Genomic DNA, 17522 nt, shown 5'->3' with positions numbered 1-17522 from the left:
TATATTTAAATAAAGGTTGAGTTTTTTCATTTGTAAAATTAAGAAAAACAAAAAAAAAAAAATTATAATATATATATGTGAGGTGTCAAATGTAAACAAATAAATATAAATAAATATATATATTATATATATGTATGTGCCATTATATATATATATATATATGTATACATGTATATATATTTTTTTTTTTTTTTTTTTTTTTTTTTTTTTTTTTTGTGTGGATTCTTTGTTAAGGAGAAAAATAATGAAGCATAAATAAAAACATTTAAATATATATATATATTTATATTTTTTTTTTTTTGTTTGTGTATTGATACATGTATTTCATTAGACCCTTGAAAGTATCTTTATTCATATAAGTATGCATATACATAAATATAAATACATATATACTTATATATAAAAAATATATATATATATATATATATATATTATTATTATTATTATTATTATTATTATTATTATTTATTTTTATTTTTTTATTTTTTTGTAGTATATATGTATTCATAATTATGTTTGATATTTTTGTTGAATAAAAATGAAATTATCTTGTTACTATATTATGTTTTTATTTATATATATAATAAATTATGTTAGTTGTGAAGAGTATAAAATAAACAAAGAAGAAAAAAATGGAAAACATAATGAGGAACAAGAAATTGAAACATACAATATTAATAATGATAACAATAAAAATAATGATAATAATAAAATTGATAGCAATAATAAAGAAGATTATATAATTAAATTACTTTCAAGTCATAAAGACAAAGATAATGTGAACAATGAAATAAATTATTTTGAAAAGGATAATATAAAAGAAGATAATAACTATTATATCGAAAATAATAATAATAATAATAATAATATACAAGATAAAGATATTATACCACCCTATGTTGATAAGAATGAATATATTGAAGAAGGAAGTGAGAAAGTCAGTAATCAAAATGTAAAACAAGAACAAGATATAAAGGAAGAAAAACAAAATGGAAATGATCTAGATGAAAGTAAAGAGGAAAAAGAAAAAGAAAAAGAAGAAGATACAAAGCATCTAATAGACAATAAAAATGATGAAGTTTATAAAGTTCAAGAAATTAAGAAAGAAATGGAATCTGTTGAAAAAAGGGGTATTTACCATGAAAATGAAATAGAAAATGAAAATGAAAATGATAAGGTTGATAGACATGAAGAGGAACAAAAAAAGGAAGACACAAATGATATTCATCGAATGGATGAAAATAAAGAAGAAAAAAAAGACATCGAAAGAAAGGATGAAAATAAAGATGATATGAAAGACATCGAACGAAAGGATGGAAATAAAGATGATTTGAAAGGCATTGAACAAGAAGATCAAAATAAAGATGATATGAAAGACACTCAACAAACAGAAATCATTAAAGATGAAACAAAAGACACTGCAGAAGCAGATCAAAATAAAGATGATATGAAAGACACCCAAAAAAAAGACACCATTAAAGATGAAACAAAGGACATTGAAGAAGAAGATCAAAATAAAGATGATATGAAAGACACTCAACAAACAGAAATCATTAAAGATGAGACAAAAGACACTGAAAAGGACGATCAAAATAAAGATGATGTGAAAGACACTCAACAAACAGAAATCATTAAAGATGAGACAAAAGACACTGAAAAGGACGATCAAAATAAAGATGATATGAAAGACACCATTAAAGATGAAACAAAAGATTCTTATCCAATGGATGATAAGAAAGATGGGGCGTCGTGTGAAGAAGAAAAGAAAGTTATTATGTCAGAAATAAAAACCATTAAAGAAGATTTAGATAACTGCAATATAATAAATATGAAGGATAAAAATGAATGTGATGTAAAAGTAAATGAAAGTGAAAGAAAATTAAATCTATGTAAAGAAAAGGCATTGAAATACAAAGGAGAAATAAAAGGGATAAACCATAAGTGTGATGAAAGGTTAGATAGAAAAAATAAAGAAATGATAATATTACAAGGAATTATAAATAAATTAGAAAATAAAATGGATGAAGATAAAAAAAGTGACAATAAAAATATCCATGATAAAATAAAAGAAAGTGAAGAAAAGAGAAAAGAGGTTCCTATAAACAATAAGAATATTAAAGATAATATTAATAGTAGTGAAAAGAATGTACATCATGAAGATTATAGTCATCATAATATATATCGACAAGAAGATAATTATTTAATTTCATATGAGATATTAAAAAATTATTTTGAGAAAATATTCGAAATATATAAAACATTATATATTATAACAGTAGAAAAAACATTTCTTTCCATATTTGTAAATAATATATTATATTGTAAAGATTTCATTATACTATTTACAAAAAAATGTGTAAGTGGTAGTGTAGATATAATATATATATGTTATAGATTTTTTGGACATCATTATATAATAAGTTATATTATTCAATTATTTGAAAATAGTTTTTTATATAAATATTATAATTTTTTTAAAATAAAAATAAATAATATAAAATTAATGTTTGAAAGTTGTTTGTCAACATTAATAAGTGAGAATAAACCTAAAGTGATGACATTGAAAAATAATATTCAGAAGAATGTAGATGTGTTTGTTCATAAGTTGAATGATAGTTCAGAAAATTTAGTAAATCATATAAATACAATAAATCCACATGTCAAAGGAATTATTCCTCCCAGTTTATCAGATAAAATAATATTATTAATATTTTTTACTATTATCAATGTAATACATATATATATATTATTTTGTTTATTATTTATATTATACGAATTTTTAAAAAGAGCTACAAAATTTACAATGAAATGGGGATCCTTAATAATTCGTCATGTTTATTATTTCATCTTTTTTTTTCTCACAATACCTGTAAGACCATGTATGAGAAAAAGACCAGGAAAAGGACGTAGAGGATATAGAAGACATGATGATTTTATATATAGCAGTGATCGTATGAATAATAATTATGAACGAATAAATAGTTTTGATAGGAATGCTAGCTATGATTATAATAGAAATGGTTATGACGAGAAAGGTAATTATGATAGAAACTATGACAGAAACTATGATAGAAACTATGACAGAAACTATGATAGAAACTATGATAGAAATTTTGATAGAAATTTTGATAGAAACTATGACAGAAATTTTGATAGAAACTATGATAGAAATTTTGATAGAAACTATGATAGAAATTATGATAGAAACTATGACAGAAATTTTGATAGAAACTATGACAGAAATTTTGATAGAAATTATGATAGAAACTATGATAATAACCACGGTCGTACTAATGATCGTACTAATGATCGTATTAATGATCGTACTAATGATCGTAATAATGATCGTAATAATGATCGTACTAATGATCGTAGTCATGATCGTAATCACGATCGTAATCATGATCGTAGTCATGATCGTAGTCATGATCTTACATATAATAATAATGAATCATATGATAAATCTGAAGAATTAACAATGAATAATTCAGAATTAAAAAAAACGAAAACTTCAAATATACACGAGAGAAAGCATTGACAATAAAAATATTTATTAATTTGAAAAATGTAACTACAAGAAAAAGAAAAAAAAAAAAAAATTAATGGTATATATATATATAAAAATTAATATATATATATGTATATATATGTATATATTCTTTTATTTATTTTTTTTTTATATTTTATTTTTTTTTTTTTTATTTTTTTTTTTTTATTTTTTTTTTTTTTTTTGGCATAATTTTGTTATGATTCTCATTTTTTAATTGGTACATACATATATTAAATATGTATTATATATGTGTGTCCTTACTTTATTTTATTATTATTATTTTTTTTAATTAACTTAAAATCATTATATTTTATATATATACACACACACACATAGATATATACATATGTATGTGTTAATATTTTTATGAATACTTTATGTTTACAAAAAAAAAAATTAAAATATCAAATGATAGAAATATTTGAAAAAAAAAAGAAGAAATAATAAATAAAGTGAATTAGATATAAATTATATGATAACAAAAAAAAAAAAAAAAAAAAAAAATATATATATATATATATATATATATATATATAGGTCATCCTATATCTTTAATATGAAAGAATGTACATTATAAAAATATAAATAAATATAATTATATATATATCGAATTATAGACATATATATATATATATATATGTGTAGAGTATGGGAACATTTCTTGTTTATATTTATTTTATTTTATTTTATTTTTCATTTGTGTAATTTTTTAATTTTATTTTCATATACTCTCCTTTCCACATTTTCTTCAAAGAATTTATTTTCTAGATAGTTTTGATTTTTTTTGAGTTTATCATCATCTACTAGATTAATTAATTTATATTGTTTCCAGTCTTCTGATGACTTATCTATTGTATTAATTTGTTTTTCTTCTTGTATATTTTGTATGAGTTTATCAATATTAGTAAAATTTCCTCCTATATTAATTTTATCTTGTGTTTTTAAATATCTTTTATAAGATGCTGATGTTTTTTCAATTTTTTTTTTAATAGTATATATTTTACCTGCATACATATATTTTTTTTCAACATGTATAGAATTATTATCATAAAAACTTTCGAGTGCATTCTTAACAAGATAATTATTATGCATTTCTTTAACATATGTATCATTTCTAGATTTCTTTTTATATTCTTTAATAGTAATATAATGTTCTGAATAATCATCTGGATATTTATTTATAAGATTATTATCCATTTGTTGATTGTCACTTTTTATATTTTTATTATCATGTTGAATAGAACAATATTTATTTATATGATTATATAATTTATCTATTGAATTATTATTCTTACCAATCTGTGGATCTTTTTTATGAAACTGTAATAAAAAATCTCCATTTCTAATATTTGATTCATGAGTATATAATTTTTCATATTCTAAATTAATATCTTTATATGTTTTTTCTATCTTTTCTTTTATGATTGATTTTTTTATTGTATCCTTAATATCTTTAGAACGTCCTTTTCTTTTTTTCCTTTTACTCTTCATATTATTATTATGTTCATCAATATTATCATTATTATTATTATTATTATTATTATCATTATCATTATTATCATCATCCTCTTCATCCTTATTATCATCGTCATTTTCTTCATCTACAAAATAATCTTCATCTTCCTCATCAGATGAAGGAAATTGCATCGTAAGGATAGTTGCCATTTGTTATAGAAATAAAACAAATATATAAGTATATATATATATATTATATATTATATATATATATTTCTATATTTGATATATAATTTAATTAGGATTAATCCATATGGCCATACAAAAAAAATTAAATTATAATATATATATATATATATATATATATATATATGTAATATTTTTATTTTTTTATTTATTTAAAAATTAATATATTTTACTATTTTTCATAATAAAATTTAAATGAACAAAATATTGCATACAAAAAAAAAAAAAAAAAAAAAAAAATAATAATAAATATATAATAAAATACATAATAATAATATATAAGTAAAAATATATATATATATATATATATATATTTATATTTATATATTTTTTTTTTCGGAGAGAGAGAGAAATAGTCCTCTTGTGGATTCTACACACAAAAAGTCGTCAAAATAAAAGGAATATATTTTTTTATATTTTATTATAACACATATATATATAAATGTTATATATTTATGAAATAATTTTTTTTTTCTTTTTTATGATGAAAAGAAAATATAAGAAAATTTAAAAATGGTATAAGATAAACAAATGAATAAATATATACATATATTATATATATATATATAATATATATATATTATTTTCTCATTATTTCAAACATTCATATATATATATATATATATATACATATAATAATATATTTATTATATTAGTAAGGAATGCAAAGAAAAGATTTAAGAAAAAAAAAAAAAAAAAAAAAAAAAAAAAAAAAAAAGAGAGAGACGATACACTTTTAATATATATATATAATATATATATATAAGACCATATTTAATTTTGTATCTTATTAAAACTTATAAATTATGTGTTATGAGTATTTGTTTCAAACATATATTATATATAATATATATTAAAAAAATTAATAAAATATATTTATATTAATATATATTTTGACATTTTATATATAAAATATTCTAGTTTTTTTTTTTTTTTTTTTACATTATTATGTAATACATATTTATATATATATATATTTATTTATATATATATATTTTTTTTTTTTTATTAATTTTTTAACAAGCATATTAAAAAAAATGACTCCTTACACACTTAACATAATTTAGTTATATGAATAATTATTTCTTTATTTGTTAAATCAAAAAAAAAAAAAAAAAAAAAAAAGAAAAAAAATATGTACTACATAAATATTATATATATATATATATTTCATTTTATGTGTATTATAAAATTTATTAATACAAATTTAAGCCTAGATACTCTTTCTTTTCTTTTTTTTTTTTTTTTTTTTTTTTTTAGATATTATTTATAAAAACATTATTAACTATTACATGAGGAAAATATATATATATATATATATATAGTTAATCATACATATTTATATATAATAATTAGGTGTAAAAGAATATATTGATATATATAATTTTTATGACTTTTTTTTAAAGAAATATATGTGTGCTAGTTATATTATAAGATCATAGAGCTTTTTATATATTCATGTAAGTATTATATATATATATATATATATTATATGTATCATATGTTTATATTATAGACAGATTATATTACATAGTAATTATAAAAGTTTTTGTTTATATATTTATTTTTATTAAAGGAGAAATATCATTTATGAATTCTAAATATATTCTTAAAATTTTATGTATAAATATTTATATGTTATAAAGAATAATAATATGCATAAGAATATATATATATATAAAAAAATACATTTAATTATATGAGACAATTTTGTAGTTTTGTCCTTTATCAAAAGAGAGTCGGCTTCTATATATAACACACACATATATATATATATATATATTAATATTTATTTATTTATTTATTTATTTAATTTATATACGTTGTTCTTTTTTTTTTTTTTTTTTTTTTTTAAATCAATAGCCTTTTTAAGAGGAATCAAAATGGTTGATCTAAAAAGAGATAACACAACTGCGTCATCCAACAAAAAACAGTCCTCCATTTTAAGTTTCTTTAAATGCAATGAAGAAAAAACAAATAAAGCTTCTTCTCTAATCGAAACAAATAACAAGGCAAATGAAAAAGAAAAAAGTATTGAGGAGAAGAATCGAATGAATTCTAAGAATAAAAGTGAAAAAGAAATTTTAGGGGGAAATAAAAAAATAAATGTGTTAGATATGTTTTTATCAAAAGGAGAAATGCCTAATAATACAAAAATAATAGATAATATAAATAAGGAGGCAATTAATGGAGATATATCATGTACAAATAAAAATATGAATGTGAATGAAAGTGATAAAATGAATAATCTTTTTCTTGATGAAGAGAATATAGAAAGGAGTAGAAGAAATTCTTGTGATAGTAATGTTCATAATAATAACATTTGTGATTATATTTGTAGGAATGATAGTTGTGATATGAAAACAAATGATTGTAATAATAATAATAATAATGTAGAAGGTTTAGATGAGGAGAGTAATTATCAAAATATGGTTCATAATAAAATGTTAGAAGGTAAGAATTATTTAGATAATATAGAATCGAGCACAGAAGATGATATAATTATAAAAAAGAAAAGGAAAATAATTTTAGATAGTGCAAGTGAAAACGAATGTGTAGAAGAAAAGAACAATAATATAAATAAAAATAATGTTAGTGTAGATAATAAATTAACTAATTTATTATATGAACCTAATAAAGAGATTGATAATAATTTATTATTATTAGATAATAATATAAATAATATAAAAAAATGTATTGAAAAAAGAAAAGGAGATGATAGTAAAAAATCACAAGAATTAGATTCTTTAAGAAATAAATATTTAAATTTACCTATTAGTATAACAAATGATAAATTTAGATTATATATAGAACATTATTTTTTATATTGTAATACATTTGAATTTCCTAAATGGATACAACCACAATATATAAGAGATATAAATCTAAGAAATCCAGATCATCCAGATTATGATTCTACAACTATATGGACCCCACCACCTGATCACAAATGGGCTATAGAATATAAGCAAGCACATTATACTCCAGGTATGCAACAATTTTGGAAGATAAAATCCAAAAATTTTGATAAAATTATATTTTTTAAAATGGGTAGATTTTATGAAATCTTTTATATAGATGCATGTTTAATGCATACAATATGTTCATTAAATTGGATGAGTGGAGAACATAAACCACATTTAGGATTTCCAGAACAATCTTTACATTTTTATGCTAAAAAAGTTATTAACAGTGGTCATAAAGTAGTTGTCATTGAGCAAATGGAAACACCAAAGGAATTAGAACAAAGAAATAAAGAATCTATAGGTCCAAAAGATAAAGCAATAAAAAGAGAGATCAATGAAATATATACAAAGGGAACTATTTTGCATGATAATATGTTGAGTGCTGAAACGAAATATTTGGTATGTTTTTTTTTTGATGAAATTGAAGATGTGACAAATGATGATAATATAAAAGGTGATAATAATATGAAAGGTGATGATAATATGAAAGGTGGTGATAATATGAAAGATGATAATAATATGAAAGATAATGATAATATGAAAGATTATAATAATAATAATAATAATAGTAGTTATAATATATCCCCTTATGATATCAAAAACAAATGCAACTTTGGTTTTGTTATTAGTGATATTGCTACTTCTTATATTGCTGTTGGATATTGTAATGATGATGAATCACGAATTGTTCTTAGAACCATATTAGCTCAATTATGTCCTGCAGAAATATTATATTGCTCTAAAAATATAAATAAAGAAGTTTTATCAATATTTAAAAATATTCCTACATCTCCAGAATTAACTTGTTTAAATAATTTTCCAAACATTATTAGTTCATTTGATGAAATAAATAAATACTTTGAAAACATACCACCAAATTTAGATATATATAAAGAACAAAGTAGTGTCATATGTGCTTTTGGTGGGTTCATTGTTTATTTAAGATCTTTACTTTTAGATAAAAAAATTTTTAGATTCTGTAAAATTGAAAACTATGATCTCTTCAAAAGAGAAAATTATATGGTTCTAGATGCTACAGCTTTAAAACATCTAGAAATTTTAGAAACACAATCAGGAGATACCAAAAATTCTTTATACGATTATGTTAATAAAACATGTACAAATTTTGGTGCAAGGAATTTAAGGAGATGGATATGTAGCCCATTATTAGATTGTGAGAAAATTAAAGAACGTTTAGATGTAGTTGATTTCTTAAAAAACAATGAACAAGTTTTGTCACTTATAAGATTGAAACTAAGAAAATTACCTGACATAGAAAGATTATTAAATAAAATATGTATACAGGCTTCACAAAGTGAAAGAGGTGCTGTTTTTTTTGATAATATTGTAAATACCAAATTAAAAGAATTTGTTACTTTTCTTAATGCATTCAAAGAAATAGATTCAATGTTAATAGATGTAAATAGAATGGAAAGAGATGGAGATTTACCTAGTCGTCTCTTCCAAATTTGTAATACACCTGATACATATAAAGATAATATAAAAGGTTCTTATCCAAATATAGGATTAATAACTAATGAATTTTTAGAAAAAATCTATTTCGATGGAGATAAAGAATATAAACCAGCAGAAGGATGTGATGAAGATATTGATAAAATTAATGAAAAGGAAAAAAATGTAGAACATAAATTAAATAATGTTTTAGAACATATGAGAACACAATTAAAAATATCTACTTTAAAATTTGTACATGCAAAATTTAAATATGAAGTTGAATGTCCAGATAATATACCAAAATCTTTTTTAAAAAATGTTGAAATTACATCAGCAAAAAAAGGTTATGTTCGTATACATAATGATGAAATTAAATCTTTAGTTGAGAAACTAGAAGATATTGAACAAGAAAAAAAAGATGCTATATATCCATTCTTTCAAAAATTGTTCCATTTATTTTATGCTCATTATGAGAAGTATGTCTCTGCATGTAGATTAATAGCAGAACTTGATTGTTTGCAGTCTTTTGCTTATGTAGTCTTGAATACGTCTTTTCCTTTAACTCGTCCTATACTACACCCTATGGATTCTAAAAAGGTACGTCTAGGAAAAAAAAAAAAAAAAAAAAGCATAAAGTATAAAGTATAAAATGATGTTCCATATAAATATACACACACATATATATATATATATATATATATATATATATATGTATGTATAATTTTTTGTGTAATACATCTTATTATATTATCACACTATTTTTTGTTTCATTTTTTAATTTTTTTTTTTTTTTTAGGGAGAGGAAAAGACGCCCTTTTTAATTTTGGAAGATAACATCCATCCTGTGGTTGCTATGTTAATGCCTAATTTTATTTCGAACAATATTTATATGGGATGTGATAAAGAAAATCAATCGACATTATTATTGACAGGTCCTAATATGGGTGGTAAAAGTACTTTATTACGTCAAACAGCTATTTCAGTAATATTAGCACAAATAGGTGCATTTGTTCCTTGTACTTATTGTGAATTAACAATTGTAGATAAAATATTTACTCGTTTAGGTTCTAGTGATAATTTATTTGAAGGTAAAAGTACATTTTTAGTAGAATTAGAAGATATTTCTAACTTATTAAAACAAAGTACTAAATATAGTCTAGCTATATTAGATGAATTAGGTCGAGGTACTTCTTCTTTTGATGGTACTGCAATTGCATTATCAACGTTAGAACAAATATCTGATGTTATAAAATGTAGATGTATATTTTCAACACATTATCATTTATTAGTCGAAGAAGTCAAACATAATAAAAATATTTCAAATTATCATATGAGCTTAAGTATTGATGATGAACAAGAAAAAATTATATTCTTATATAAATTTATTAAAGGTGTATGCCCTAAATCTTTTGGTATACATATAGCCAAATTAGCTGGACTACCTAAAGAAATTATTGACTTAGCTCATGAAAAATCTTTATTGTTTGAAAATGTTACAGATGAATTCTGTAAAATTATTAAATATAAAAATATAACTCGATCCTTATTAAATCAAGATGCTGATGAAAAACTAGTAACCATATTTCACAAATATAAAAAGGAATTCGCATAAAAAAAAAAAATATATATATATATATATATATATATGTATATATTAAGTTATCCTTTAAATGTGATTTCTTTATTTACTTTTCCTTTTTTAAATACATGCACATTCTCATGTACAAATAGAAACAATCTTATAATTTTTTATTAACAAAATTATATATATATTTAATTTTATATCACCTTTTTGAATATTCATTTTTTCCAGCATAATAAAAAATATATTAATATATATATATATTATATATATGTTTATATTTAATAATTTTCCCCTTTTTAAATTTTGATGCCTTTATCTTTTGAATTATACATTTTACACTTTTTTTTTTTTTTTTTTTTTTTTTTTTTTATTAATAATATAAAAGTGTATTTATATATATTAATTTATTTTGAAAATACAATTTATCAAATTTTATTAAACTCCTTTAAAAAATATTCTTTATATGTATTATATTATATTATATTATATTATATATATATTATATATATATGTATAATATACCTTTCTCGACTATGTACATAATACATATAATATTTTATATATGTAATATTTTTTTTTAAATAAATATTTAAGGTGAGAAATATAAAAAAAAAAAAAAAAAAAAAAAAAATATTTTGAAAGGGTTTTCAAAAATTTTCTTTTGTAATTATATAAGTGGGCCTTATATAAAATATAAATGAAACGATGAACAGAATATTTAATTTATGTTAAAAAAGAAAAAAGCAAATTGTAAATATATTATAATATATTATAAATATAAATATATATATATATATATATATATATTTTTTTTTTTTTTTTTTTTTTTTTTTTTTTGAGGTTAAATTTCGATGGAGAGAATAAGAAAGAAAAGTACTGTTAATGAATATATTATATTTTTATAAAAATATTTATATGTAATAAATCATAATATGTGGACCTTACACACTCGTTTTAAATTAGTAATAAATATGTAATTGGTTGGTCTGGTAAAAAAAAAAATTAATAAAAATAAATATATACTTAAATATATATATATATATTTATACATTTTAGATTTCTTATTTTTATGAAGGTTTAAAAAAAATGCTTTAACATGAAATTTTTGATACTTCTTATTTTAATTTACTACACATTTTTTAGTCATATTATTAAGATACGTAAAAATGATATTACCATTATAAAAAGAAGAACGTTAACAAATTCTGTTTTTTTTAAAAACTGGAATAAAACTAAAAATAGGCAACCTTTTTTTTCTTATAATTTTCACCTGAACAAGCAAGGTTTTTTTCTTCATCCATATGTACAGAAAAGAATAAAAAACGAAAAAGGGATGATTTTGAGAACATTAAAAAAAGAGGATAATTGGAATAAGTTATATTTTCAAAATGAAAAGAATACATATAATAATATATCATTATTTAATAGAAGGAATAAATTTTTAATTAATAAGAATGAGAAATGTTTTTTTTTTTTTTTTAAAGAAGAAAAGAAGAAATCGGATTTTATGAAGCTGCTAGCTAAATTACCAGTTATTACTATAAATAAAAAGTTATATCCAAAAGAATATAGTACTGATTATGAAAATGTATTGAGAAAATTTGACGTAACTTATATAAATTATAAGACAAGATTAAGAAGTAAAAAAGAAATAGATATACGTTCAATTGATGATTTATATGGACAGATATATGATAGAAATATTTTGAAAAAACAATTTTATTTTTTTTTATATCATGATGATATTAATACATGTTATCGAATATTAAATGAAAATAGAAATGTATTAACAAGAGAGGAATCTTTTAAAATATTAAATTCTTTACCATACATTTTTGTGAATCATCTTAAATATATATATCCAACTGCTGAAAATATAGATCAGGTATTATCAAAGCTTTTAAAGACGTATATATTTCAATATGCGAATGATAAAAATATTGATTATTTGAATTTTAAGTATAAATATAATGAGCTAGATGAGTACTGTAAAAAAATGGAGCAGGATTTTTTAATTGAAAAAGAGAAGAGAACTGATGAGCGAAAGGTCGTACCTCAGTCCTCTCCTGATGAGAAATTAAATGTGGATGTGCAAAAAAGTGATAACACTAATAATAGTGGTGACGATCATAATAATATATCTATAAATATTTATGACGATGAAGAAAATGCGGATTACGAAAAAAAATACAAACACATGTCATACGATTATGAAATAATTGAATCCACAAAAAAGTACAAAGACTTGATAGAAAAGTTTAAAAAATATCCAGAAAACATAAAATTAGAAAAGGTACAATTATTATATACTAAAATTTTAAGCATGAAAGGTAATAAAATATATGAAGCGCTTCGAAAACATGAAAGTATAAAAAAGAATGAAGAAAGGAAATTATATAGAAATGCTCGATTGAAAGTAGATCCTAATAAGTTAACACCATATGTAAATGAGCCCATAAAATATGATAAGAAAAAAAAAATAGAAATTAATAAATTATTTGAAAAATATGTAGAAGAGAAAGATTTAAAAAATGCAGCTTTAATACTTCGAAAATATACAAATCTTATTGATACTGTAGAAGTAAAAAGTAGAGAAACTATGAAGAATTTCTTAAGATTACATACATATATATATACATGTAATAAATATAATGAAAAAGAATTAGCTCATTTGAGAATGATATATTATTCAACAGTACAGAAACCAACAATTATAAGAAAAATTTGTGAAGTTGGAATGAGAGAACAAGGAGAAAATGTGACACATGGAGAAGTTTATCAAAAAGAATTAAATAGATATTTAAAAGAACGAGATAAATTAAGAGATGAAAGATTAAGAAAGAAAAATATCAATATAGATGAAATACGTGATTTTACTTCTGCTTATCCTATGGAATGGTTACCTGTTATCTATAGAGATGTTTTCGAACAAATTGAAAAAGAAAAAGATGAAGAAAAAAATAAAAAACCTTATGATAAAATACTTGATAAAACTACATTCTTAAAAAAGAAAAAAGAATATATCAAAAATGTCTTCTCTCCTACTACAGATATGGAAAAAACTACATCACAAGAATCATTATCAAATGATGCAACTCAAAATATAAAGAAAAAAAATAAATTCGATTTTATGAATGAAACTAATGAATTAAAAGTTGGTAGAAATGTTATAAATTATAAGAAAAGATCTAAAATAAGCAAAAAAAAGAGAAAGGACAAATCTCCAAAGGAAGCTAATAAAAAAAATGAAGACGCTCCATAAAATAAAGCGAAATCTAAAAATATCACAAAAATGTAATTCTTGTATATTAAACTGATATATATTAAATGTGTATACATTTGATAATGTATATATTTTTATAATAACAAAAAAAAAAAAAAAAAAAAAAAAAAAAAAAGAAAAATTTTCAACAGTATAAATATATAAAATAAAAATGTATATGGCATTATTACTATTACTGTTATTTTTATTTTTATATTTTTTTTTATTATTTTTTAGTACTTTTATTTATTTATTTATTTATTTATTTTTTTTTTTATTTTAATTTTTTCGAGTATAAAAATAAAAACAAGAAATATTTTTTTAAAAATTAGAATTTATCATTAGATAAAAAAATTAGTGTTCAAATATAAAAAGTTTTTATAAATATACACATAAAAAATAAAAAAAATATATTTATATGTACATAATATATATATGTATTTATATATATATATATTTCTATATATATATGTGCTTAATTTATTTTAATTTGATTATATGAAATAGAAATATAAGGAAAAAGATACAAATATTAATGATATAAAAAAAGAAAAGGTACAATGAAAATCTTTAAAATAAATAGATGAAATATAAATATTAAATAACATACTAACAGGTGTAACAAAAAATCTGGACACACTACCAGAATATTTTATAAAAATCGCAATTAAAATACCTCCAATACTATTTAAAATGATTAATAAGGATAAATATAAAAATTCTCCAAAAGAATTAAAATGTTGAAAAAAAAAATTTTTTATTATATAAAATAAAAAAAAATTACTATCTAAATGTTTTATATTATTATGATAAATATGTGTACTACTACAACAACAACTACTACTACTACTATTATTATTATTATTTTTTTTTTTGTTTTTATTTTTTATTGTAGTATCATTCTGTTCATCATCATATATTAATTTTTTTTTTTCTTTTTTTTTTTTTTTTAAATTTTTAAAAAATATATAAAAATCAAAATTTTTGGTAAAATAACTAAATATGATAGTAAAAAATGCTAAGCACATATTTTGAAACCAAAAAGAATATGCATATTTTTTGTAGAGAAATTCTAAAAAGACACTAGAAAATCCGCTGGTAAGAGTTGATAAAAAAGTAGTGACTAAACCTATAAAGAAATTTGGATATCTCTTCATATTATGTCTTATATTATTAATGGATAATTTTTTGTATTTCATAAGATATTTATAAATTTTGTATTTCCTATGTTGATAAAAATTATAATACATATTACTATATATATTATAATAACTCTTCTTATTCTTCATATTATTATTATTATTATTATTATTATTAGGAATTGTTGTATCCTTCTTGTTATATTCTAATTTTTCATACTCTGGTGATATATTTCCTCCTCTATCTCTATTCCTATATATTAGATTCATTCTATGATCATATAATTTATTGTTCTCATTTTGAATAGACTTCTGATTTATTATATTTTGAAATATGTTTTTTTTTTTTTGTGTAATATGATAAAACAAGTAAGGTATCAAAAAATTATTAATATTAACAATTTTATTATTGAAATTATCTAAATGTATATTTCTTTTAGACCATATATTTTTTTTCATACGAGGAAATAGAAAGTCCTTTAATAAAAAATAATTATTAGTTATAATGTCATGATATGAGGAATTTGTTCTAGATTCCTTATCATATGATACTGTATGACCATTATCATTTATATTATAATCTTTTAAACATGCCAATGATAAAAATAAAAACAATACAGATATCTTTTGAGAATAACTAATTTTTTTTTTTAATATAATAAAACTAAATATAATAACTGTCAATATTCTAAATTGATATAATAACTGAAATACAGGAGTAGGAATATTTGCTAAAGATATATAAAAAAATATATTCTGAAAATAATATAAAAGACTTGGTATTATCAAACATACTATATATAATCTTCTTTTTGTTATTATTTCCTTTATACTTTTATAAACTAATATAGTACTAAATTTATGTTCTCTAAAGAAGAAAAAAAAAGATATAAGAAACTTTACAATCTCTGTAATAAATATTATATTTTCATTTTTAAATTTATAATTTATATTCTCACTTTTTTTTATTCTTATTAAAAAAAAGTATAATATCGAATGAAATGTTAATATAATAAATAACATTATCTTAATAAACGCATTGTTCATATCTATTGCTTTCAACTCTTCCCCTTTTTTTGTAATATCATAATTTTTTTTTTCTCCTTTATGATTATTATCATCATTATTATGTATTTTATGATCACTTGCATTGATTTGATTATCATCTAGGTCACTATCTTTAATTTTATATCTACTTCTGTTTATAACACTTGACGAATTAGTATCTTTCATATTTAATTATTTTATCTCTATATAAATCTGTGGCTGGTTATATATATATATATATATATATATATATATATGTGTGTGCTATTCTTTATGGGTGTTTTATTTTATTTTATTTTATTTTTTTTTTTTTTGTAAGCCCCACAACCTTTATTATATTATTTCTTCTATGAAACAATATTTTAGTCCCTTTGAAAATAAATCACACGAGGAAATTTTAATTATTAGATTTCATCTAATGTATAGTTTTAATTATTTAGTAATTATTATTATCATTTTTTCTCTTTTTTTTCTTATTTGTTCTCTCCTTTGTTTTTTTATCTTGCTTTATCAGTAATTGACTCCCATGTGTTAAATTTATAAAAACATAAAATATATAATGACAAAAAAAAAAAAAAAAAAGAAAACACAACAAAACTAAAAAAAAACTAAAAATAAAACAAAACAAAAATGACAGAATAGAACAGAACAGAACAAAATTGGAATGTCAAAATTTTGTTAATTCGAATTTGAAAAGAAACATTTTAATTAATAAAAAATTGAACATAAATATGAATATATTAAACATATAAGTATAATACGTTCTTCTTGGGAGCAAAAATAAATTTCATATTTTAATAAATAAAAAATAAAAGAT

At 19.7% G+C, this 17522-nt stretch overlaps 5 protein-coding genes across 5 annotated transcripts; 3 read left to right on the top strand and 2 right to left on the bottom strand.

The window, feature by feature from the left end:
• Positions 1-538: 538 nt before the first annotated feature.
• On the top strand, positions 539-3538 carry PADL01_0504500 (conserved Plasmodium membrane protein, unknown function; the record flags this gene model as incomplete). The annotated part of the gene is made up of 1 exon (XM_028685400.1): positions 539-3538. One exon carries the CDS (start codon positions 539-541, stop codon positions 3536-3538), a length of 3000 nt encoding a protein of 999 aa, XP_028536903.1.
• A 705-nt stretch (positions 3539-4243) lies between these two features.
• PADL01_0504400 (conserved Plasmodium protein, unknown function) lies at positions 4244-5215 on the bottom strand (the record flags this gene model as incomplete). The annotated part of the gene is made up of 1 exon (XM_028685399.1): positions 4244-5215. The coding sequence occupies one exon, from the start codon at positions 5213-5215 to the stop codon at positions 4244-4246; it is 972 nt and encodes a 323-aa protein (XP_028536902.1).
• Positions 5216-7134: 1919 nt separating this feature from the next.
• Positions 7135-11284, top strand: PADL01_0504300 (DNA mismatch repair protein MSH6, putative; the record flags this gene model as incomplete). Its single annotated transcript, XM_028685398.1, has 2 exons — positions 7135-10269; positions 10469-11284. 2 exons carry the CDS (start codon positions 7135-7137, stop codon positions 11282-11284), a joined length of 3951 nt encoding a protein of 1316 aa, XP_028536901.1.
• Positions 11285-12353: 1069 nt separating this feature from the next.
• On the top strand, positions 12354-14519 carry PADL01_0504200 (conserved Plasmodium protein, unknown function; the record flags this gene model as incomplete). The annotated part of the gene is made up of 1 exon (XM_028685397.1): positions 12354-14519. The coding sequence occupies one exon, from the start codon at positions 12354-12356 to the stop codon at positions 14517-14519; it is 2166 nt and encodes a 721-aa protein (XP_028536900.1).
• Positions 14520-15013: 494 nt separating this feature from the next.
• On the bottom strand, positions 15014-16891 carry PADL01_0504100 (UDP-N-acetyl glucosamine:UMP antiporter; the record flags this gene model as incomplete). Its single annotated transcript, XM_028685396.1, has 1 exon — positions 15014-16891. The coding sequence occupies one exon, from the start codon at positions 16889-16891 to the stop codon at positions 15014-15016; it is 1878 nt and encodes a 625-aa protein (XP_028536899.1).
• Between the last annotated feature and the right edge of the window lie 631 nt (positions 16892-17522).

Source organism: Plasmodium sp. gorilla clade G2 (assembly GCF_900097015.1).
Source record: "Plasmodium sp. gorilla clade G2 genome assembly, chromosome: 5".
NCBI classification, from domain to species: Eukaryota; Apicomplexa; class Aconoidasida; order Haemosporida; family Plasmodiidae; genus Plasmodium; species Plasmodium adleri (nom. inval.).
This window is presented reverse-complemented; position numbering and strand designations above follow the sequence as displayed.